Raw genomic sequence first — 26288 nt, forward strand, 5'->3', positions numbered from 1 at the left:
TATATACAAAAGTATGAGTTACTAGAATCATCATATGATATAAAATCGAGGAGTGCGGGAAAGGTTGAGGAATGTAGTAAAAAGGGTCTGTTGCAGATATCATCATGTTAGTTGTAATAAATAAAGTTATAAAAAATTACAATATTCAATCATCTAAATAATCTTAGTCACGTAAAAACGATTAGTGATAGGGTGATAAGAGGAATATAATAAAAAAATTGTACATTTGTAATAAATAAAGTTTTAAGACCAACTTCAATCAGCATCCATCTTAAAGTCAATAAAATCATCAATGATAAATGATGAAATAAGTTTATTCAAATCTTTGTGTTAAATCTAATCAACATCCATCTCAAGAGTATCAATTAAATAGTGCCCAAAGGGAAGCGTATCATAAGAACCCCGAATGTGATGTCTTTTATCATCATTGGGGCTTAGCGCAATCTTGCTTTGAGTTATAGAATAAGCTTGATGTTTATCAGAGCGTATAAGATTTTGTGAGGTGACCTTTGCTGTAAAGGTATCTAAACACTCGACGTAGTCCTCAAAAGTAATTTTAGTATTTACTACAGATTTCTTTACCCCCTTTGCCTTCTTTGTCACACCACAATTTCGTATAATATTATCAACTTCATCATACTCATACTCTTGTTCTTTCAACTTCCCCCTCAGCTTTTTAATGTCAGCATCTGTGGTAGCTGCTTTTGTCGTGTATAATTTCGATCGGAGTCCTATGTACCTAGTCGGTCATAATGCAGCCATTATTCTCATCTTTCATTATGCCCAATACCTTCTTATTAACCAGAGGGATGCCGTAAATGTTATCTTTAGGATATAGTCTGAGGTATCAAAATATTTATAACAATCATGTATCATTGCTTCATACGGGTCTTTTTCCCGTATCTCCACGATCACACTATCAGTATCGGTATAGCAGGTCGAAAAGTTTTCTCCGAACCTGCTAGCTAAGTAGCCATATTGGAAATCATATATAGTCGTTTTCGCCAAGTCTAAAATACTCATTCCAACATAAATCGGTTTAACTAACCATATTTCCGCTCTATGCATCTCAACAGCAATCAAATTTTCATTAAAGATAGTAGCGTTTTTAAACAGGGGGCTACTTATTCTAGCTTCAGCTCCATAACGACCCTCCCACTCTGTCAACAATTTAATATCAACGCGCCTGCGCACACCCTCTAAAGTCTTACCAAACACTGCATTGTTCATAAGCTTAAACAGATTCTTTTCAAACTCATTTTTTGCTGCCTTCCGGAGATTTGTATTCAAGTCGATGTATGACTTTAACCAAGGAGACTGCTTAAATTTCAAGACTCGATGAATCTTTTTTAGTATTAATCCATGAGCTAGCGCTTGCTTCAAGGCTCTGTAATGAATTACATATCTTTCTTTATCATGAAGGTTAGCCATTAATTTGGTCAGCTCTCGCGGACGTTTAGGAGGTTTCATAGTTTTCGGGTTCAAGGATTGGGGACAGAATGGGATGTCTTTATGATAATCATGGAGATGTTGAGGGTACTCCAGATGGACCTCGAGAATGCACCCTTCAGAAGAATCGTCCGGAATACTAAGAACGTCGATGTTAGTATCAGACCACTCGAAACCTCCATATGGAAGATATTGGGACATTGCCCACCCATATTGATTATTGACATCGAAATACATTAGATAGGAGTCGGGCTTCGAAGGGTCGTAAGATGCCATGTACTTGTTATTAGCATGAACACGACGTTTCGAGCAAACTTGACTCAAACCACCACGAATGCCTCGCTCCACAAACAAATGCATATCTGGATCAGTTAAAAGTTCAAGTTCCTGTTTTGTATACTTAAGCATCGCATCCCACGTGAATCCAGGCAGAGTAAAGTAATGAGCGGGATCAAGATTATATGTTTCGAGACAACTGGAGCGGAACCGTTCGAAAACGTCGGTAAGAAGAAGAATATCGGTTTTCATGTAGAGATCGACGTAATCTCCGAGAGAAGAACAAGAGAATGAGGACCAGACTTGGAGGGCGCGATGATAATGGCGGCGAGGACAAGGTTTATCCTCAAGTTTATTATAAAAAAACTCGATAGGCGGCAGACATGTTTCAATAAAACGATCGAAAGAATCAATATAATCATAAGGCATGATACCTTTCACAGTAAGAAGATTGAACTGCTCCTCGGGAAGGAAAACATATTGAGAGCGGAGATTAGGATATTCGGTTAAATAAGAAGAGAGCTTATCGAGAGAAGACGCCATAAATCGAAAACTATCTATGAAACGAAATTTAATTCGAGCATCATTAATGTGTTTAGTGAAAGAAATATATTTTTCCTTAGTAATAGGAAGAAGATCTACAGGACCTTTGATGTGAGTAGCAATATCATTAATAATGAAATGCGCGTCATATCCACTGAGGTTATGAAATATCACAGGGATAGTGTGAGCATCTTTGTAATTAATATTACAGCCTTCATGAGCTGCAAATCGATAATTATTTTCAGGGATCAGGTGATTATGGTCTCGCATTTTCTTATCACTGGGGGAGAAGCGCTGCTCGCAAATATGACAATGAGTGGCTGCTTGAAAATCACTCTCTTGCTGAAATGTCATATTAATATCAAACGGACACATAAACACCGTAGAAACATCCTCAGCAAGCTGATTTAGTTCATCTGCGAACCATTTCATGCAATCTTTTCCACGATATGATTTGTAAAATGACAGAGAATCATCATAGGAACATTTAAAGTAATACCCAACGGCAGCAGGTATATGTTTTTGATAGGTAGTCTTTTCAGCACTATGTTCCAGAACGCTTTCAAGATCTGCGTATACCGCGAAGGGGGCTTTTAGTTTATTCCTGAAATTCTTAAATTTTAACATTTTTTGGCTTTCTTCAGGCATTTTAATGGCTGTTTCATTTATTCTTTCACAATCGTTGATGTGAGCTTCTAGCTGTGTAGACGATAAAAATGGTTGTAAACACCTATCACAGAGAACATCTGATCGCCCTTTGCAGCATGTCTTATGAACATTCAACTTTTCTTGCGATCGAAAGTAATGGAGGCAGCCATCACAGAAATATTTTGTTCCATCTTCATTGCTAAGCTGCTTGGAAAGGAGGCGAGATAGATTTTTTATCCAAACGTAATGATATTTAAGGGGACCTTGCTCGTCATATTTATTTTGTATCAAAAGCAGATTCACATGTTTATCCTTCTTGTTTTTTGTTAGGAAGGTCGGGAGAGTCGTATAGTTCTTCTTCTCCTTTTTCAAAATGTATACATTGATCGATATATTATTCTGCTTTTCAAAATTAGGAATCTGTTTGGCGGTCATTGGCCACTGAATACCTTTAAGTTTCAGCACTTGGGAGTAGTGTGGGTAAGATGACATTAAAGCGGAGTTATTCCGACAAGGGTATAATGCCGATATGACAGCCCATGCAAAGCATGCCTCATCATCATTCTTAACATTAATGCATGCCTGTTGTCTTTTTATCTGAGCGGGAAGATCAATGTATGAGGAACCAAGCTGTGGTGTAAATTTGATTATATTAACCCCCAGGTTAACAACCGCTTTTAGTGCCCAGCCACTATCTCTCTCTTGGAATTCTTCCAAGTCTCTGTTGATGGGTTCCACTACTTTTTTCTCGAACCATTCATCAAGATTGGTGTCTCTATAAATGGCTGAGTTTGAAGTAGTGAAGTACTTTGTTTCATTTATCATCTTTTCACCTTGAGCAATCTCGAACTCTCCTCCAAATGCTATGTTAACTTTCACTGCAGCGTTATTTTTTAAGACATTCTGGATTCGTCGCTTGAACAGAGCTTTGCAATATTATTATATTATTTATATTATTTATAAACAATTATATTCAATATTAATACTAACCTAAAAGGGTGTATTACGGAATCCATCGACCTGTCAAAGTTAAATCACGTGATCTTTGGTTGGCACACAAAACCGTTCTTAACCTAAACTCAATGTAATTTTTGATTTTTCGTATTTGTTTTTCGTCGTGATTTTTTAGCTAATTTAGTATTAAAAGACATTCATTAGATTAATTAGTTTTTAAACTTTACGTTTTTGGTGATTTTGAGTGCTGACAACATGCCTGTGACTTGTATAGTAGTGAACTGCGGAAGTCCAACTGATCGGGATAATGTTAATTTTAATTTGTTTTTTGTCGTGATTTTGAGCTTAATATAGTATTTAAAGACATTCATTGGATTAATTATTTTATAAACTTTACGTTTTTGGTGATTTTGAGTGCTGACAACATGCCTGTGACCTGTATAGTAGTGAACTGTGGAAGTCCAACTGATCAGAATAATGTTAATTTTAATTTGTTTTTTGTCGTGATTTTGAGCTTAATATACATAGTATTTAAAGACATTCATTGGATTAATTATTTTATAAACTTTACGTTTTTGGTGATTTTGAGTGCTGACAACATGCCTGTGACTTGTATAGTAGTGAACTGTGGAAGTCAATTGATCAGAATAATGTTAATTTTAATTTGTTTTTTATCGTGATTTTGAGCTTAATATAGTATTTAAAGACATTCATTAGATTGATTATTTTATAAACTTTTCGTTTTTGGCGATTTTAAGTGCTGAAAACATGCCTGTAACTTGTATAGTAGTGAACTGTGAAAGTCGAGCTGATCGGATAATGTTATTTTTTTTTCGTCTTCCCTCTATAGGGCTTTTCATTCAGTCATTTGTTTTGAGCTTCTGTCATATGTCCTATAATCCGTGTATAGTAATATTATACACGAATTATACAACATCTAACGGAAGCTCGAAACAAATGACAATCAATGAAAAGCCCTATTAGAAACTCATTTATGTTTCCTCGACTAACTAAATTATCAAAAAACAGAACGCACTCATGCTAGGAATTATGGTTTTTATTAATATTATTACAATTATTTATATGTGACACTAACGTAACTAGTGACATTAATATTAGGCCAATGTGACAAACTTTATTAATACTAAATTTTAACATTTATCCCCTATTTTGTTAAAACAATATTATTTTGTTTTTCATTCTATTCAAAATAAATGCAGTTTTGACAGGGAATTTGTTTTGTTATTTATTTATTCCATATAGACCTGGATCCCGCGTACCAAAAAAAGTTGATTAATATCAAGCTGAAAATTTATTAATAGCTTAACAGTGTCTAGTCCGACAAACTTTGATGTATGGGAACACTAGAAGTTTTAACTGTGGAACAGGTTAAAAATTTGGAACGTCAAACTACGAAAATGTTTATGTAATTTGTCAGATAAAACTTCCAATTTATTTGCTACCAATTCAATAAAACCCTCATGCAAAAACCAGATTGGTGAAAAAATCATCAACTGGGCATTTTAATGAGTAGAACACGAAGACCATGTCAAACTACAGGAATCATGTTGGTTAGTAATAGCAGTCTGGTTTTTGCATGACAATTTAATGAAAGGGTAACAGATCAATTGGATGTTCTGTCCGACAAAATATATGGGATGTTTTTGTAATCTGATGTTCCAAATCTGAGTTTCCAAACTGTTTCACAATTAAAACTACCCCTGTTCCAGTGTCACAATACATCAAAGTTTGTCCAACTGGACACCGTTAAGCTATTAACAAATTTTCAGCTTGCTATTAATCAATTTTTTTGGTACACAGGATCCAGACCTAATAGGTTTGTTCGTAGTACGACACAAACGATTAGCAACTGCTGTCAACCATCAGATGCATGAGCAGTTAACAGTTAGCGTTGTGCAGTTAATAGTTAGCATTCATAGACTACGAATGCGCATGTGTCTGATGGTTGGCAAGAGTTGCTGATCGTTCTACGAACAAACCTATCAGTAAGCACAATTTGTGATATCCATGGGTAGTTACTAACAGAAAGAGGCAGGATTCGATTTTTAAAACATTTATTTTAGAGTCAAAACATAGTCGTACCTTAAACAATAAATGTATATTATCATTACAAGTTGATACTAATTACAAAAATAAATACACATCTAAAATACCAATACATAATTACTCATGATGAAGAAGTACATTATAATTAAAAATGAATAACCATTTTCATATCGCTGCAACACAATGCCAAAGCCATCTTATATTTCAGTTCGTTTAGTGAGCGCAACAAGCACTCTGACCGAACAGTTTCAAAACTCATTAGTTTTTCATCAGAGAATGCATATGTTGCTATCTCCAAACCATGTAGCTGTAACATATGTACATGCATTGGGTTCTTCTTCGTCTGTCTTGCTCTGGGCATACTCAGCTAAAAATAGGATTGCTGCAGACTTCACTATTACCGGCCATACGCATACAATGTGCATTTGCTATGCCATCAGAACTGGCTATCACCCCACCCAAGCATTTAGTCGTTTAGCATTAGCTTTTTGGAAATGCTTCACCTAAAAAAAATATTTTATTTTTTTTGGAAATTCTTCAACTACAAAAATTTATTTTTATTAGAGTATTTGCGTTCTTTACAATGATTGAGAATATTTTATTTAAAATCAGACATTCATATAATATAATTTTAGAACAATCATGACAGTAATTCAAATCGATGGCAGTAATAAATCATTTTCAGAGAATTATGGAGTTCGCAGTTTACATATTAGGACAACGATATGTCTGGTTTCATACAGATATATAAACGTAAATAAATCCAATATTTAGAACCAATTTATCCAAAAGACACTAATACTGTTATCCATATATTTCTTAATGGTGAATAAATAAAATAAAGGCATACCTTTCCAACAATAATATGGAAATCAGGAAATCATTAACAATTTTTACTCCATTCAAAACAAATCCAGCTGTAAAATATTTATGTGCCTGAAGGCTTTTGTATGCTTTCATCTGCTGCTTAGAGTAGCAACTGTGAGACTCCACCAGATCTGTATAAATATCTATAATAGTAACTTGATGGACTGCACTTTACTGTAAAATCCAATTCTGACTGAATTCCGTATGGATCTAAATCCCCAATTATTTTCAGCTTCAATAAATATCTAAAACAATAAAAGAAATAATGTTATTGCTTGCAAAATTCATCATTATCGATAAATATCGGGGCAAAATGAACAGTAAATAAACATTGTTTCGCCTACCTTTCTCGCAACATCTGGAGTTTCCAATAATAATTTCCTTAAATAATCAGTTTGCATTGTGGTAAAGTTTATAAAGTTCACAAAAACAGGAAACGAAATCCAAATGAATTGAAAATAGACAAAATACGACGATAAACAATGAAAAATCATTGAAAAATAGATACAAACATAACCTCTTCGTTAGTTTGTGTGCCAACCAGAGGTCACGTGGTTTGGATTGCCTAATAGTAATTTACATTAATTAGGTGAATAATATTTCATACTAATAGAGGTATTTTTAAATTATTCAAATTTCAACCTTTCTCACGTAGAAGCATACTTGTCTATAATATCTTTTAAAGTAGATATGGAAGGCATTATGTTAGCTCACGTCACGTTGCCTTAGAGAAAATTTATTGAATATTGCACTATTTTAGGTAACATGTTTAAACATGTGGTCTAAAGTTATTTCGTATATAAAACTTTTATTATATAAAAGACATTTATTGATGTAAATCTAACAATATTTTATCTCTATAGTAATATATAATCTCTGCTGAAGCAATACTTAAAATACTAAAATTGCAAGAAATTTTAATTTGCACTAGCTCCAACAAATCTATAGAAGAGGAACAGGATGTTGATTTTATTATATTTGCAATGTTATAATAATACACCCTAAAATTAAGTGAACATAAAAGTCTCACTCTTTGCTGGATAATACTTTTGTGAATAAACAAAAGTTCTTTGATCTCGAATCAACTCAATGTATACAGCATGTTTTATAACGGAAATAAACTTTGTATTTTCACGTTCGAATAGCTAAATAATTGTTGAAAACTCTTCACACAGGTATTCTATCGGATCATTTTCTTAGTATTTCCTCGGATACAGAGGTTCTTGGAAACATATATTAATAAGTTTTTTTTGAATAATATTAAAAAATTCCACCCATTCACATGAATTATGATTTATTCAAATGATTTATCTGATATAATGATAGCTGGTGTAAACGACCAATGCCAACTTCAATGCCACTTTAATGATTTTTGTTTATACATATAAGTTTTATGACGAATGTGCATTAAGAACTGTTTCGTTCCATATAAAATGTCATATAATACTAATATATTACTCAAATTATGGATTTTTCTTAATCATATTTTATTGCCTGCAAACCCTCATATGACCTATCCCTGGCTAGACGTAAACCAAGAAGGTCATCTGTCATTAAAAATTAAAGAAAATGACGTGAGACAGAAAACATTAGAGGTGAAAAGAAGAAGCATTGACTTGTGTTAGACGATATGATTCAGAAAACGATTGAAGTACCAGAAGGAAAGAGGAAGAACATCATAGTGTCTTTTGATGCAACGCCATGTCTATTTTTTGATTACCGCCAATATATTACAAGAAGTGTTATATGGAGAGAGGAAAAGTGTCATGCTGTCTTTCCCATGGAGACTACTATCTGAACTACTGTTTTGTATTCCTTTTACTGTTTTCTCTCACATACTTTATATATTATGTTATATACTATAAGCTTATATATTCATTACATTTTACTATCTATGCGGAGATATGTTATGAGATCCATCAGCTATTCCATCCATCGTCGGATAAAAGCCTACCTTGGGTGTGTTTATTCATATTATCTGTTTGATGTTTTTTTATGTCCATTCGCTTGATATCATTAGTCCATCTTGTTTGAGGTCTGCCTCTACTTCTTTTTAATTGCCCTTGGACGCCATTAAATAACTCGCTTCGTCCAAAAGTTTTCATCCATTGTTTCTATGTCTGCCTAGTTCCATTTTAGCGTGATACGTTGTTATGTGATACGTTTTTATGTGATATGTTTTTCTAAATTAATTTATGGTTGTAGATAAAAATAGTAAGGCATTTCTTTATTTCATCTATTCTGCTTATTACATCACGTTAAATACTTTTCTATGATAACATATACATCATATCAGCATAGCAAACAATTGTGTGTGTTATGCTAAATTGTTGAAACAATTTTTATTCCATGAATGAAAATTTAATGGTATTATTTTGAATTGTGTTAGTGGTCAAGGTGGTGGGGGGGGGGGGGGTAATCAGGATTTTTACATGTTTACATCTGAAATTTTTAATTTATACATATCGTACATGAAGGGAAAAATGTAACCAAGTTCAATAAATATGTTAAATACAGCACTTTTACATTGATTCTTATGAGAAAACAAGCACAAATCTACTCATTTTAGGGGCCTTTTGAGCATAACGTATCACCATTCAGTTTTCCGTCCGACCAATGTTTACTAAATACTTGACGCAACTTGTATTTTCTCATTCTGTTTCAGATCTTCATTCAGTGCTTTGGTAAATCATTTAGACGTGTGCTCTGGTGAATTTTAAATCGTTCAGACGTGCTCTGGTGAGAGGTATAATTTGAAAATTTTTAATATAAATTTTTTAATTTCTTATTCAAATTTTAATATTATAAATATTATCGAGTTTTAAATTCGAAAGATTTTTGAAATTTATCTTTACTTTAATCTAACTTGGTTCATTAATTTCTTTTGAATTTTGACATTTTTAAAATGGTAATTATTGCAATGATTAAATTTATAGCATCCATCTTAGGTTTAATTCAAAACAATTATAATGATGAAAAGTTAAGAAAAGGGTTGATAGAGTGTAGGAAAGCGATTAAAATAATTCATAATAGAATGAGGTTTGCAAAGACGATTGGCGAAAAGCAGCACCTCGAAGCCCAAATGAGGCAGGTGAAAACGTTGAGTAAGCAACTGAAGGTTGAACAAAAGAAGGGGGCGGGACTAAAAACTCGACCGGAGACTGCAAAGCGTAGGGTACATTGGGAAGACTCTGTATCTACATTTAATTCAAGAATTCAGACTGGAGTCATTTCGAACCTTAAACACAAGGACCCAGGTAGTTTCCTGGTTGATTGCAAAGCTCTGTTCAAGCGACGAATCCAGAATGTCTTAAAAAATAACGCTGCAGTGAAAGTTAACATAGCATTTGGAGGAGAGTTCGAGATTGCTCAAGGTGAAAAGATGATAAATGAAACAAAGTACTTCACTACTTCAAACTCAGCCATTTATAGAGACACCAATCTTGATGAATGGTTCGAGAAAAAAGTAGTGGAACCCATCAACAGAGACTTGGAAGAATTCCGATTCAAAAGCGGTTGTTAACCTGGGGGTTAATATAAACAAATTTACACCACAGCTTGGTTCCTCATACATTGATCTTCCCGCTCAGATAAAAAGACAACAGGCATGCATTAATGTTAAGAATGATGATGAGGCATGCTTTGCATGGGCTGTCATATCGGCATTATACCCTTGTCGGAATAACTCCGCTTTAATGTCATCTTACCCACACTACTCCCAATTGCTGAAACTTAAAGGTATTCAGTGGCCAATGACCGCCAAACAGATTCCTAATTTTGAAAAGCAGAATAATATATCGATCAATGTATACATTTTGAAAAAGGAGAAGAAGAACTATACGACTCTCCCGACCTTCCTAACAAAAAACAAGAAGGATAAACATGTGAATCTGCTTTTGATACAAAATAAATATGACGAGCAAGGTCCCCTTAAATATCATTACGTTTGGATAAAAAATCTATCTCGCCTCCTTTCCAAGCAGCTTAGCAATGAAGATGGAACAAAATATTTCTGTGATGGCTGCCTCCATTACTTTCGATCGCAAGAAAAGTTGAATGTTCATAAGACATGCTGCAAAGGGCGATCAGATGTTCTCTGTGATAGGTGTTTACAACCATTTTTATCGTCTACACAGCTAGAAGCTCACATCAACGATTGTGAAAGAATAAATGAAACAGCCATTAAAATGCCTGAAGAAAGCCAAAAAATGTTAAAATTTAAGAATTTCAGGAATAAACTAAAAGCCCCCTTCGCGGTATACGCAGATCTTGAAAGCGTTCTGGAACATAGTGCTGAAAAGACTACCTATCAAAAACATATACCTGCTGCCGTTGGGTATTACTTTAAATGTTCCTATGATGATTCTCTGTCATTTTACAAATCATATCGTGGAAAAGATTGCATGAAATGGTTCGCAGATGAACTAAATCAGCTTGCTGAGGATGTTTCTACGGTGTTTATGTGTCCGTTTGATATTAATATGACATTTCAGCAAGAGAGTGATTTTCAAGCAGCCACTCATTGTCATATTTGCGAGCAGCGCTTCTCCCCCAGTGATAAGAAAATGCGAGACCATAATCACCTGATCCCTGAAAATAATTATCGATTTGCAGCTCATGAAGGCTGTAATATTAATTACAAAGATGCTCACACTATCCCTGTGATATTTCATAACCTCAGTGGATATGACGCGCATTTCATTATTAATGATATTGCTACTCACATCAAAGGTCCTGTAGATCTTCTTCCTATTACTAAGGAAAAATATATTTCTTTCACTAAACACATTAATGATGCTCGAATTAAATTTCGTTTCATAGATAGTTTTCGATTTATGGCGTCTTCTCTCGATAAGCTCTCTTCTTATTTAACCGAATATCCTAATCTCCGCTCTCAATATGTTTTCCTTCCCGAGGAGCAGTTCAATCTTCTTACTGTGAAAGGTATCATGCCTTATGATTATATTGATTCTTTCGATCGTTTTATTGAAACATGTCTGCCGCCTATCGAGTTTTTTTATAATAAACTTGAGGATAAACCTTGTCCTCGCCGCCATTATCATCGCGCCCTCCAAGTCTGGTCCTCATTCTCTTGTTCTTCTCTCGGAGATTACGTCGATCTCTACATGAAAACCGATATTCTTCTTCTTACCGACGTTTTCGAACGGTTCCGCTCCAGTTGTCTCGAAACATATAATCTTGATCCCGCTCATTACTTTACTCTGCCTGGATTCACGTGGGATGCGATGCTTAAGTATACAAAACAGGAACTTGAACTTTTAACTGATCCAGATATGCATTTGTTTGTGGAGCGAGGCATTCGTGGTGGTTTGAGTCAAGTTTGCTCGAAACGTCGTGTTCATGCTAATAACAAGTACATGGCATCTTACGACCCTTCGAAGCCCGACTCCTATCTAATGTATTTCGATGTCAATAATCAATATGGGTGGGCAATGTCCCAATATCTTCCATATGGAGGTTTCGAGTGGTCTGATACTAACATCGACGTTCTTAGTATTCCGGACGATTCTTCTGAAGGGTGCATTCTCGAGGTCGATCTGGAGTACCCTCAACATCTCCATGATCATCATAAAGACATCCCATTCTGTCCCCAATCCTTGAACCCGAAAACTATGAAACCTCCTAAACGTCCGCGAGAGCTGACCAAATTAATGGCTACCCTTCATGATAATGAAAGATATGTAATTCATTACAGAGCCTTGAAGCAAGCGCTAGCTCATGGATTAATACTAAAAAAGATTCATCGAGTCTTGAAATTTAAGCAGTCTCCTTGGTTAAAGTCATACATCGACTTGAATACAAATCTCCGGAAGGCAGCAAAAAATGAGTTTGAAAAGAATCTGTTTAAGCTTATGAACAATGCAGTGTTTGGTAAGACTTTAGAGGGTGTGCGCAGGCGCGTTGATATTAAATTGTTGACAGAGTGGGAGGGTCGTTATGGAGCTGAAGCTAGAATAAGTAGCCCCCTGTTTAAAAACGCTACTATCTTTAATGAAAATTTGATTGCTGTTGAGATGCATAGAGCGGAAATATGGTTAGTTAAACCGATTTATGTTGGAATGAGTATTTTAGACTTGGCGAAAACGACTATATATGATTTCCAATATGGCTACTTAGCTAGCAGGTTCGGAGAAAACTTTTCGACCTGCTATACCGATACTGATAGTGTGATCGTGGAGATACGGGAAAAAGACCCGTATGAAGCAATGATACATGATTGTTATAAATATTTTGATACCTCAGACTATCCTAAAGATAACATTTACGGCATCCCTCTGGTTAATAAGAAGGTATTGGGCATAATGAAAGATGAGAATAATGGCTGCATTATGACCGACTAGGTACATAGGACTCCGATCGAAATTATACACGACAAAAGCAGCTACCACAGATGCTGACATTAAAAAGCTGAGGGGGAAGTTGAAAGAACAAGAGTATGAGTATGATGAAGTTGATAATATTATACGAAATTGTGGTGTGACAAAGAAGGCAAAGGGGGTAAAGAAATCTGTAGTAAATACTAAAATTACTTTTGAGGACTACGTCGAGTGTTTAGATACCTTTACAGCAAAGGTCACCTCACAAAATCTTATACGCTCTGATAAACATCAAGTTTATTCTATAACTCAAAGCAAGATTGCGCTAAGCCCCAATGATGATAAAAGACATCACATTCGGGGTTCTTATGATACGCTTCCCTTTGGGCACTATTTAATTGATACTCTTGAGATGGATGTTGATTAGATTTAACACAAAGATTTGAATAAACTTATTTCATCATTTATCATTGATGATTTTATTGACTTTAAGATGGATGCTGATTGAAGTTGGTCTTAAAACTTTATTTATTACAAATGTACAATTTTTTTATTATATTCCTCTTATCACCCTATCACTAATCGTTTTTACGTGACTAAGATTATTTAGATGATTGAATATTGTAATTTTTTATAACTTTATTTATTACAACTAACATGATGATATCTGCAACAGACCCTTTTTACTACATTCCTCAACCTTTCCCGCACTCCTCGATTTTATATCATATGATGATTCTAGTAACTCATACTTTTGTATATATTATCTCTAAATTTAGTATAATTATTAAGTATGTCCCTAAAAAAGATGTTTAGTTATGACCACCAAAAAGATATCTGTTATGGACCACTGGCAAATTAATGAGCCGTTCTGGTTAACTCCAGAGCCGTTGCTCGTGTAGCCTCCAAGTTAAAACAATCGATAACTTAATGGTCTCCTTTCCCCGATTTAGTTTTAAGTCTTCGATATCCTATCATAATACAGGAGTCGGAAAAATCCCTAGTTTTAAGATTAGATAACCTAGAGTTATTTTCCCCCAATGATTAATTTTGAATACTATAGAACATAGTAACGAATGAATTAATACCAAAGTATCGGTGTTTTAACATTAATACATAAAAGATGTCCAACAGATCAATAAAAAGATGTCTACTAAACCAAGTAAAGAGTTGATCGTAGTAAATTAAGTATATTGCTATTATTAAATATATTATCATATAATATAAAAAATCATTCCTACTAACCATCATCCCTACTAACCTGGCGGTCTATGTAGTCGTACCTTCCCGTTGGTGGCTGCTGTTAAGAACATATTTTTGTTTTTCAACAAATTTATGTTCGCCCGAAATGACTACCTTTCATTTATTTCATGCTTACATTATTTTTCTTCATCGCTTTACACACATTCCATAGCTTATATACTAACATTATTTTATTAACGTTTACATATCAACCATTACTTACTGCTTGACTGTCCTTGCTAACCTTTTTTCAGTCTATGTAGTCTAAATTTGTTTATGGTTATAGGTAAAATACAGTACATGTATTTTTCTATTTCAATAATACAACTTATTTTCACTATATTAAATACTTTTTCTATGTCAACATATGTATCATATCTATAAACAATTGTTTGTGCTATGTTATATTGTTGAACGGTTTTTCTAATAAACATATAATCCCATTTTTTTACCTGAGATACCTACCTACATAATATTACCCGACTTGTCGTAGATAAAATAAAGTATGCAACTTACAATCTTTGTAAATAGCAAGTGTATGAATGGAGGGAGATCCAGGAAATCAGAGAATATTATATTTTATATGTTTGTTGGTTTGATCTTAAGAATGTTATATGACATGTCTCTAGGAACAGATGTATGATTGGAAGGAGATCTAGGGAATCAGAGAAGACGGTGGATGTTTGTTGGTTTGGTCTTAAGAATGTTCCTTGTAAGAAACAGGTGTATGATTGGAAGGAGATCTAGGGAATCAGAGAAGACGGTGGGTGTTTTGGTGATTTGGCCGCAAGAATGTTCTTTGTAATGACCAGGTGTATGATTGGAGGGAGATTCATGTATAGTAGTATTCAATAATAGAAGACGGTGTATGTTTGTTGGTTTGGTCTTAAGAATGTTCCTTGTAATGACCTGGTGTATGAATGGAGGGAGATTCATGTATAGAAGATTATAGTACGTTCGTCGTATTCTATTTCTAGTATTACCTCACACGCTGCTATTTTGATTTCATAAACACCTGTATCTTTTATGAATTGTTTCGAGAGAGAGAGAGAGAGAGAGAGAGAGAGAGAGAGAGAGAGAGAGAGAGAGAGAGAGAGAGAGAGAGAGAGAGAGAGAGAGAGAGAGAGAGAGAGAGAGAGAGAGAGAGAGAGAGAGAGAGAGAGTCTTTTTATGATGTCTTATAGATGCTAGATGGATTGGACAAAGAACGGAAGATGAGAGTGAGAGCATGCCATGTATGTTCGGTGGTTTGGATATAATGTCCTAATGATTCTATTTTGTCTTATATGATAAGTCTACATTCCCAATGTTCCTCTGACAATGCAGCTATTGTAATTCCATGATACAATACTCCTTTTGGTAATGTCCCGATGATTGTTTTCTCACCATATTCGCTATCCCTCGATGCACATCACGATCTGATCAATAACGGAGATTTGCTGTAGTGCCGTTATGGCCGTCCTCTTTTTGTGTTAGCTTATTCCTTACCCCTCCACTTTCCTATGATACCTCACACGTCACGATCAATAACGGTGATATGCTGTAATACCGTTTTGGCCGTCATCTTTTTTTATGTAACTTATTCCTTACCCCCTCTCCTTTCCTACGATACCTCACACGTTACGATCAATAACGGAGATATGCTGTAGTGCCGTTCTGCCGTCCTCTTTTTTGTGTTAACTTATTCCTTACCCCCTCCCCTTCCTACGATACCTCACACGTCACGATCAGACGAGTCTTGGCGCCTCTACCGTAAAACGAGACAAAAATGACCAGAATGGACCTTAGCGATTTCTTATGGGATTTAACACGGGAAAATACGCCGAACTGTTGCAGTACCATTACTGAATATGTTGACAAACAACTTTTTACACAACGCAAGGCATGAGGGGGCGGGTCCACTTTGAGTGACAGGACAAAATTCTGCCTTATGATTGGCCAGACGGAAGAAACGCACTGTAAAAGATGAAAGTTGGTCATCTTTCCGTTACGTTACGTTTCTCTTACGTTCCGTCAGGTGCTTGCGTTCATTTATAAACACGAGTACACAAAATTCGGTGTGGATCTTTTCCAGTGCGTCTCCGTTGCGTCTACGTCTACGCTACGTCAAACTATAAATCCAACTTTAGGCTTAATGTAATAAAATAGGATATATTTATATTATGACAGCGTTTCGTGTTAATACAACGCATGCGTAGTCCATGGAATCATCTGAACTGAGTTCTGAAATCTTTGAACGGCCGAATTCCACCGTTCAAGCATCGTTCAAGTTTAAACTGCCATCGGTTGAACGTGAATTGAGAAAGACAATTTTGACTTTAAACTGACGTTTACTAGAAGTTCAGGTTAAACTGGAGTTGAACTCGATATGAGAAATTGGCCCTTAAGGGATAAATCGTTACTTTTGCGCTGTGTCTAGGTACACGCTAACGTGTACGCAAATAAAAAAGTTAGGTACACGCTTAAACGTCATTAAGTCAGTGACGTCATTATTTAGCGTGTACTATGACTGGGCTTTTTGGTACACGCTAATTTGAGCCGCGTGTATGCTGTGGTATTAAGTATCTGTAAGTAAATATCGCGAGTCTCAGAGTGTGGTTAGAATTTGTCTAATCGCGTTTATGTTTACACTTTAATATGGATTTATAAAGAGTTTCCTTATTTTTTACTTGTTTAGTGTTTTTTAATTAACTATGGAGTGTGGACAATTATTTAGTTCTTTTAATGAGTTTAACAACATTCTAAAACAGTATGAAAAAGATAAAAGACAAAAATGCGTGATTAACGGTAGCAGAAGTAATAAGATAAAATATACGGGGCGATTGATTAGTGTGATAAAACTCAGTAGATCCGCTAGAGTAATAGATAGCAATAAAAGTTAGTAACAAAAATTTTAGCAAACTTTAAGCTTTATATTACAAAATTACTAAAATTAGTTAGAATGTTACAGGGCGTTCGATAATATAGTGACAGACCAAACTTATGTTTTTTAAATGGAACACCCTATATTTTATTTTATGTTCGAAATCTTCTTAACTTTCATATCCATATCACCAAAATATAAAAGTTTATTATGTTATACAGGGTATTTACAAAGTTATAAACAAATTTCTATTAAAATCGTAACAAGTTCAACTCTCTGTATAAATAAAAATAAACACCACAGGAAAAATAAACACCAATATAAACTGGTATAATTAACTTACGTATAAAAATTATTTTAGCAGTATTTTTTATATATCATGTTAACTAATATTTATTTTGCTAACCTGAATATATACTTTTATATACATATATACATATTGTTTTATTATAATTAAGTTTAAAACATCTGAATAGTTTTGCTTCCCTTCCACTTCCCTTAAGAGGATCGGTACGTATTTTCGGCTGCAATGCTATTCAAATGGGGATTCATTTTTTTCGAATTCTGAGAAAACTAATAAGTATTTTTGAAAAATTTAAACGCAGAATGAAAGATCACGTTATTAGCGAGGGCCGAAAGTCCCTGAGAACTTCTATAATGTTTATTTTAATAAGTTACAGGGGTGAAAAACTAAGAGAAAATTTAGTGATTTTTAATTTCAAATATATCATTCAAAATAAACTTTTTATTTATTCTAAGGGACTTTCGGCCCTCGGTAATAATTTAGTCTTTCATTCTGCGTTTAAATTTTTCAAAATTATTTATTGGTTTTTTCAGGATTCGAAAAAAATAAACACAATGCCGTGGTCATATTTTCCAAATCTATCTTTGTCTTACAACGCACTCGGCCGAATATAATATTGTCACCATAATATATTGTCAGTCAGACACTGACAATCATCAGTGACAATTTTAAATATTTGACATTGCATCGGGAATATGTTGAGTTATTGATTAAATATTATTGAAATATAGTGTATTTGATAAATAATTGATTTAAGACGTGAATTTAATAAAAAGTTATTTATTGTGTATTATTTGTGGAAGATCCAAGCAGAGAATACATCAGGATAATATATTCTGTGATTCAAGTATTTTGTTGTTAAAGGTGTTCAAAATTGTAAGCGTTCCATAACAATATATTATTAAAAAATCACTTTAACACTTTTCCTCTTTTCTCGATTGAGTATTAGTCTTTGTTGTACAAATAAATTATTACACTCACTGAATACATAGTTAGTGAAAAAATTATCACATTTATTAACTGAATTAATAATTTCCAATTATAAAAATAACAGTTATCCAAGAACATTCAAAAGCCATCTCTTTAAATTAATGATGACATTTTCAAGTAGAATGACATTCTAGTAATGTTTACATATTCATACCAGTGTGAAGTTTACTACACGTAATTTGCCGTGTAAAGACAGAAAAAGTAGGGATACACGTAAAATATTTGCGAATTATGTACCCATAGCCTTAATAAAAATATTTTCTATCAAACAAACAACAAACACTAAACATATCAAAATAGCGTGTACCAAAATATAAAGTCATTGGGCACGCTAAATAATGACGTCACTGGCTTGATGAATTTTAATTCGCGTGTACCTAACTTTTTTATTTGCGTACACGTTAGCGTGTACCTAGACACAGCGTTACTTTTGTATAAAGTAATCATTTACAGTATTCGTTACTTTGATTACTATGATTACTTTTGTATTCGGGTACCGATAATCATATTGAGAATTGTATTTCTCAGTAGGTACTTTGTATAGGCTCCGTGCGTCTCCCCTCTACTTACAGTCACGTGACACGCTGTCAGATTTTGTCAGGACGTTTTAACATTGAGTCTTATGGGATTATTTTGTTAAACTTGAATATTTTATTTTGAAGTGATTATAACCGAATACAATTGTTAGAATTCCTTAGTTATTCTTGTTCTCATGATCATTTTTCAGTGCGTCATTAATTATGACGTCATATACTGTATTGGGTGTGTCGAGACTTATTTCATGTAATTATTGACGAATCTGACAGATGCTAGAATCGTATTTAGCCATAAGTGAAAAGCTGGTGGAATTAAACTAATTAGTAATTTAGTATATTTGATTTTTACACAATATGTTAACATGTAGGTATTTTTTATAAAGGGGAATAAAATTAAAAAGTAAACAATATTGTTAATTAAATTTATAAATATGGAAACATTAAAAAATGACACAAAACTATCCATTAATTGTGATTTTATCTCCTTCTCTAGGTGCTGTCTCCGCTTCAAAAGTTGGCAGTCATCAGAGCGATCTTTATTTCTGAAACCGCGGCTCTAAATAATTCATTGTTATTACATCCAAACCAGTTCCTAAGGTTCTTCAGCCATGAGTTACGTCTCCTTACTATAGATCTTTTTCTTGCATAATGACCTGGAGTATTAGATATACATCTCTCATCACATGTCCCATATATCTCAGTTTTCTTCTTATTTGTTAGTTCTTCTCGTTCCTTTTGCGTAAGTATCATTACCTCCACGTTGACTATTCTATCTACTCATGAGATATTTAGCACTCTTCGGTACATCTCAAATGTCTCTAGTCTCCTCACGCCAATGACTAACTTTTAACGAACTAAATTCTAAACCAAAATACAAAAAAATGCACAAAGACGTTGTGAAACACAAGGGAAGTCGAATTCGAAATTTCAAAATGACAGGCACACAAAATACTGACCTGAATAATAACCGTCACTTGACTCTATGACACTTCTAAAAAATGGCCAAAATGAACGAAGTTTTCGTCAAATGTTCGTAATACGTGTATTTGATTGGCTAGAAAAAACGCGCATTCTAAATATCAACGAATCAAACGTAGGTTAGGAATAGACATCTCATGTATATAACCATTGTAATGCTGCATTATTTTTGTGTTTAATCACGGAGCTACCGCTTTTTCCGTCTCATCTAACTTAATGCATTAGAGAGAAATCGAAAAACTGTGACGCACTGAAAAATGATGATGAGAACAAGAATATTAATTTATACTGGTAATTTATAGTGCAACAAAAATATTTTCTTTTTCGTTAATAAAGATTTATTGACATAAACTGCGATAGTGAGGTTATGTATACAAAATCAAACTGATAATCAATATTGGAAAGTGAAGAATTTAAAGTGCGTTTTTATTTTCTGTTTATATTAATACATAATATCACTAGCGTGACACGGCATTTTTTTTAAATGTCTCATGTAAACATACACAAAGCGTCCTGATAAAATTTCAAAAAACCGCCACCATGAGCAGGTCGGTCGATTTTGCTTTGACACTTTGTTAACGCTCGGAGCGAATAGATTCTGTCACACCCTTAAAACGCTTCATACAGATAACGATATTACACTCGTAAAATACCGGTCCCGTCCGTTACTCGCTGGGATACGATTGGTATTTTTTTACAGAAAGTAATCAAGTGTACTGGTTGTAGATACAATAGTCGTTACCCGCTCTGATACAAAGTAACGAAGTAATCAGAGTAATCAAAGTAACGATTTGCCTCTCTGTATAGTAATCGTTACTTTCAGTATTCGTAAGTAAGGAGTACTTTGTAACGAATAGTTACTTTTTCAACATCACTATACGCTCTGAGCTTCGCTGGTGGCGCACCTAGCGGATTACTAATTCAACTTTCACCGGTAATTTTTAAATTTATTATTTAATTGTTATCGCTTAACATTTACAACGCAAAAAAGTAATTAAATTGTAATCGATTTTTTTAAGATTTTGCTAATCAGTTTGACGTTCTATTGATAAAATATGAATTTCTTACTTCGGATACTTTCACAATTATCGTGTAGATGGCGCTAAGATTTTTAGATTAAATTATAATTACATATTACGGAACATTAAAAAAACTTAAATTCAGTATTTAAAACGTAAGTATATTTAAGGTAAAAATATATTCCACAGCTTTGACCAACTAATATTTTTTATAATTAATGTTTTTAATTTTAATTTTAAATTAATCACTTTGACATTTATATCAAATTTCCGGTAAACGTTTACAGACTTGCCACTACTGGCGCTCGCGAATTTGTAAATATCCCCTCTACGTACGAGCTCACAGCGTATATATATACCATGGCCAGAATAATTTTCACCTTTAACTTAACACATTTAATTTCTTCTGGTTTGAAGATTATGAATAAACCTGTTTTTAACTTAACTAAAAATCCGCTGTGTCTAGGTACACGCTAACGTGTACGCAACTATGTAGTGAGTTGAACTTGTTGCGATTTTCATAGAAAATTGGTTATAACTTTGTAAATACCCTGTATAACATAATAAACCTTTATATTTTTGCGATGGGGAAGTTAAGAAGAAAAAGAACTATACAAAATTTACAATCAACATGCAGTAGAAATAAACAAACCAAGACACGTTAAATGCTACTAGGAGCACTCTCGAATCGTAATTTACAATGTATATACATTGTAAATCCCAAATAATTATTTCCAAAGTTTATATATTGTAAATTTTGATTCAAGAGTGCTCCTAGTAGCATTTAACGGGTCCTGGTTTGTTTATTTCTACTGCACCTTGAATGTAAATTTAGTATAAATAATTGTCCACACTCCATAGTTAATTAAAAAAAAACACTAAACAAATAAAAAATAAGAAAGCTCTTTACCAATTAATATTAAAGTGTAAACAAAACGCGATTAGATAAATTGTAACCACATTCTGACATTCGCGATGCATAATCGCGATTATAAATCCCCAATATAACGCTTATTTTTCGAGATACTGACCATGGGAGGAGAATGGCTAATTTTTGTCTTAGATTATGTTTTTGACCGTGATGAAAACGAAAATGAAATTTATTTTAAATTTTAGGTGGGGGAATATTGTAAAAATTGCAATTGTACCCTAAAAATAAAAAAAAATTAAATCACGTTTTTTGCGTTTAGCTCGCTACAACTCTGGTCCGTTTTAATATTTTTTCCAAAGTTTGTACACTATATATCGCTCACTGTTTTAAAGACAATAGTTTCTGCTTTAAGCTTTTAGTCTTATTCTAGTAAAAGTTATGAATCTTTTAAAGTACAAGGTGCAGATTCGTGAATTGCAAAGTTTAATTGTAAAATTTGACTGACAAAATTTGAAATATAGATTTTAAATCAAATTCAAAAATAAAACATGAGTACAAGAAGTTTTCTGGAAAGTTCTAGATCAAAATGTTTTATAGAAAACAAATGGTGCAACGTTTAACATTTACGTTATAGGCTGTATGACACTATACATTTTCTTGTATCATTTCTAATATCGTTTCTGATATGTCAAAAAAATGCATAGTGTCATACACAGATACAAGAAACGATATCAGAAACGATACAAGAATTTGAGTCAGACACAGATTCTTGTACAAGAACTGCGCCAATTTCTGCGCAAAGAGCAAAAACGTAAAACCTGCTGGTAAAACATCTAAAATGTCATAATTACTTACTCATAATGGCGGCTGAAATGAAAATGGGATCATGTATTGATGAATTTATTTGTGTTTTTGTAGGTATTATTTATAAATCTTATATTGATACTTAATATACCGTTTGGTATGGACTACTGTTCTACCAATAACCATATATTTAGCTCCTAGTAAAGTTCAAACTATAAATTTGGGTTTCATGGTGCATAATTTTTTACAAAATACAATAGCTCCTAATTTGGATCAAACTGAAACTTGAACTATAATTCTAATGCAAATATTTTAGCACAAATATATCAAAACAAAATAAAAACACAAATAATCAACCTCAAACAGTCAACGTAAAATTCTGGTTAACATTAAAATGTTAATTAAAAGTTTATAAATTTTATAAAATCCTTAAAATCAGCTGTAGATGTAGATGCAGTACTACCATAACGTGACACGGGGTGACAAACAAAATATCGACCAATCACGTGCCGAATTTCATACAATTTTCGATACAAGAAACGATATCAGAAACGATATTAGAAATGATACAAGAAAACATCATAACAAATAAGGTATTTTTTTAAATGTCCCATTTAAACATACAATAAAGCGTCCTTACAAAGATTCAAGCAACCGCCACCATTAGCAGGTCGGTCGATTTTGCTTTGACACTTTGTTAACGCTCGGAGCGAATATCTTTTTTTACCGAGCGGCCCCGCGCATGTGACAGAAAAATATGGCTAGACTATGGAGACCTGGCAGGTCTCCATCAGAGTGCGTCCAGGGAGAGTGTAGACAAGCCCGGAAACCAGAGCAAAATATGGCCGCCCTCAGTGATCACTGGTTGCCCTAGTCGCACACAAAAATATAAATTTTACATAACTGTCAGTTGTAAAAAGAAGATTGAGGTTATATAGAAACATTGCAAAAAATGCAAAATTATATTTTGATTAAATTAATGTTATGTTCTTTTATTAGAACTGCTTGTTTTGAGAAAGTCTGAAGTGCCTATAGATAGTGCAATATGGATTCGGAGAAAAAAGACGTTAATTCATAACAGAAACTAAATGAATCTGAACCAAATCATTGTAAACAAAATTCTGGTCTCATTATGGATGGGCTGCAGTGGAGCTTGCAATAATTGGTTTCACACTGATTGTGTAAAAATATCATTTGCTTCTTAAAAAGCTAAAACGGTATTGTGATAATTCTATAGAAAAGGTTCATTTAGGTTCGGATGTGTGGAAGATACTGGGAATAAGATAAAAGCTGGTCAAAATAGTAAAGCAGAATACATAGCCTGGAAGGAGTTAGTATGGTTATTGTTAATGAAAAGTATAAGCATTTATCAGTTATTCTGCAGGTGGATTCTCCCAGGCATAAACTGTTGCTAGAAAAGGGGAAGATCAGATGAGGATGCTGGAGCTAAACTGGTCTGTTACTTACAAGATTAGTTTTTGTGATAATTTGCAAAATGTGTTTAGGTGCCTCTTTTAATACTAGTGACATAACCAGTGTTTAAACATGGATTAAAAAATAATGTGTGTACTTTTATGTATGTAAGTTATACTTACAGTAGACGCCCTCTTAACCGACCGACCCTACACCTTTTTGGATGATACTATTTTTAGATTAGAGGTCATACAAGTTTCATAATTTGTCTTGTGAGTGATATTGTTAATTACATATGTATATACACATCGACATTCGTTTCACTTTATATTTTGACTTAATTTGTTTGAAAATGAATCATGACCCATGGGAAAAGTTATAGCGGACGGACTATATGTACATACTACTTTTTTGTTTATAGATCATAAAATATATATATTTTTAATAGAGTTACATACAGTTCATCTAATTTACTTACCGTTGCACGTCATTATTTACGCCAGAGATCTAAGTTGACATAGTTGCCAAAGTATAAAAAAATCCTGAATCCATTTTAAATCAAATAGATCACATAATTATTGTAAACGTGGATTATACAACAAAACAAATTAATATTCAATGTAAATAAGTAAAAACTTAAGAAGTAGAGAACAAGAATTAAGTTATAATCTTTTAATATTTGCAGTGCAAGCGTTTTTTCACTGCATTGTTAATAATTAAAGAACGGCTCCGAACTCTCTCGGCATGAAGCCGGTAGGTTTCTTTGTATATTTCTACAATAACAACTAAAAAAGTTGTCAGATACCTTGATTATTCCAAGTCGTGATAAAATTAGGTGAAATTTATATTTTTATAGTAAAGGATATTTTTATAGCAAAGTAAATAATAAAAACAGTAAATATAATAAAACAGATACTTATAGTAAAGAATATAAACAAATATGAAGTGTCATCACCGCAACTGTCAAATAAATGTTACCAATTTATTCTAAAATGTCACCTTCGTTCGATTACAGTTACAGTGTGATTCGAGTAAATGTGCTTCATAAAAACGCTTTATAATCCATTTATACAAATTAAATGAAACATATTATTGTGTATTTCTTTAGGTTAACATTAATAGAAATCTTCAAATATTATTTCCACGCGTATATAATAAAATATGTCTAGTGGCTGTAATTACAGTGTATTCGGCAACGTGATTCTAAAAAAGAACACACCTACTGCCTAAATATTTCGTGTTGGTATCATGTGACGTCACAGGCTATGACGCAGATGACGTGCAACGGTTGGTAAATTAGATAAAGTATATGTAATGTCTTTCTAAGGGTGTTTTTAAAGATTTTCGGTTTAACCAACTTTTTGATTATCCGACCTATGGGCAGCTCCCGTCATGGTCGGTTAAGAGAGCGTCTACTGTATATATGATTTCAACTATTTCAAGGAAATAAATAGATTCAAAACAAACAGTTTATTTGTAATTTATTTAAATATTAAATTAAATTTTAATACTTACTACTTTCCAAAAAATTTCATTAAAAGAATAGCACAAATTAAAAAATTATAAAACATATATTTACTAAAAACACCAATATATTTTGTTCACACTTTATTTCCACCGATACGTAACTTGAAAGATTTAGCAACTAACTTTATATTGTCTGTGTGCACAATAGTGCATACTGTTAGTTTTATAAAAAACTCACTACATTTTTCCCAATCGCACCTAATAACTTCAAAAATAGAATCAAGCTAGAAACATACAGCATAAACGAACTTATAGGTGTTTAATTCAAAATGACAAAAAACATATAAACGTTTTTTGGACAGAAAAATAATAGACCACTTGTGCATTTAGATTTGTCAATTTTAATCAAAAGCTAAGTAATGACTGCTAGGTCTGTATGAATTTTTAAGTCTGTATTACTCATTATTCATCACGAATAGCTGGTAATGTATCCACTGGAAATGTATCAGAAATTTCAACACCTCTTCTTGGTTAATGTGGAAGAGACATATAAAATTAATGGAACATTGCTGGAATAAAGCTTATGTTAAGCTATAGTCCATATTCTCCACTTACTGCGGTCACTTTATTAAGTAAGCAGTATCTGTAGGTTTTCATGT

General features: G+C 33.4%; 2 protein-coding genes and 1 long non-coding RNA gene across 3 annotated transcripts; 1 reads left to right on the plus strand and 2 right to left on the minus strand.

The window, feature by feature from the left end:
* Positions 1 to 336: 336 nt before the first annotated feature.
* LOC126888564 (uncharacterized) lies at positions 337 to 3741 on the minus strand. Its single transcript, XM_050656912.1, has 2 exons — positions 791 to 3741; positions 337 to 739 (listed from the first exon to the last, which is right to left on the minus strand). Exons 1-2 carry the CDS (start codon positions 3739 to 3741, stop codon positions 337 to 339), a joined length of 3354 nt encoding a protein of 1117 aa, XP_050512869.1.
* A 2187-nt stretch (positions 3742 to 5928) lies between these two features.
* Positions 5929 to 7368, minus strand: LOC126887895 (uncharacterized). Its single transcript, XR_007699273.1, has 3 exons — positions 7149 to 7368; positions 6788 to 7049; positions 5929 to 6440 (listed from the first exon to the last, which is right to left on the minus strand). It is a non-coding gene; the product is annotated as an uncharacterized LOC126887895 (long non-coding RNA).
* Positions 7369 to 10499: 3131 nt separating this feature from the next.
* LOC126888565 (uncharacterized) lies at positions 10500 to 13166 on the plus strand. Its single transcript, XM_050656914.1, has one exon. It carries the CDS (start codon positions 10500 to 10502, stop codon positions 13164 to 13166), a length of 2667 nt encoding a protein of 888 aa, XP_050512871.1.
* Positions 13167 to 26288: the final 13122 nt, after the last annotated feature.

Source organism: Diabrotica virgifera, chromosome 7, assembly GCF_917563875.1.
Source record: "Diabrotica virgifera virgifera chromosome 7, PGI_DIABVI_V3a".
NCBI lineage: Eukaryota > Metazoa > Arthropoda > Insecta > Coleoptera > Chrysomelidae > Diabrotica > Diabrotica virgifera.

Excerpts from the sequence above, each read along its gene's own strand:
- LOC126888565 (XM_050656914.1), top strand. The coding sequence starts at position 10,500 with ATGTCATCTTACCCACACTACTCCCAATTGCTGAAACTTAAAGGTATT.
- LOC126888564 (XM_050656912.1), bottom strand. The coding sequence starts at position 3,741 with ATGATAAATGAAACAAAGTACTTCACTACTTCAAACTCAGCCATTTAT. Across the intron at positions 740-790 it reads TCCCTCTGGTTAATAAGAAG|GTACATAGGACTCCGATCGA; the intron begins GTATTGGGCATA and ends ATGACCGACTAG.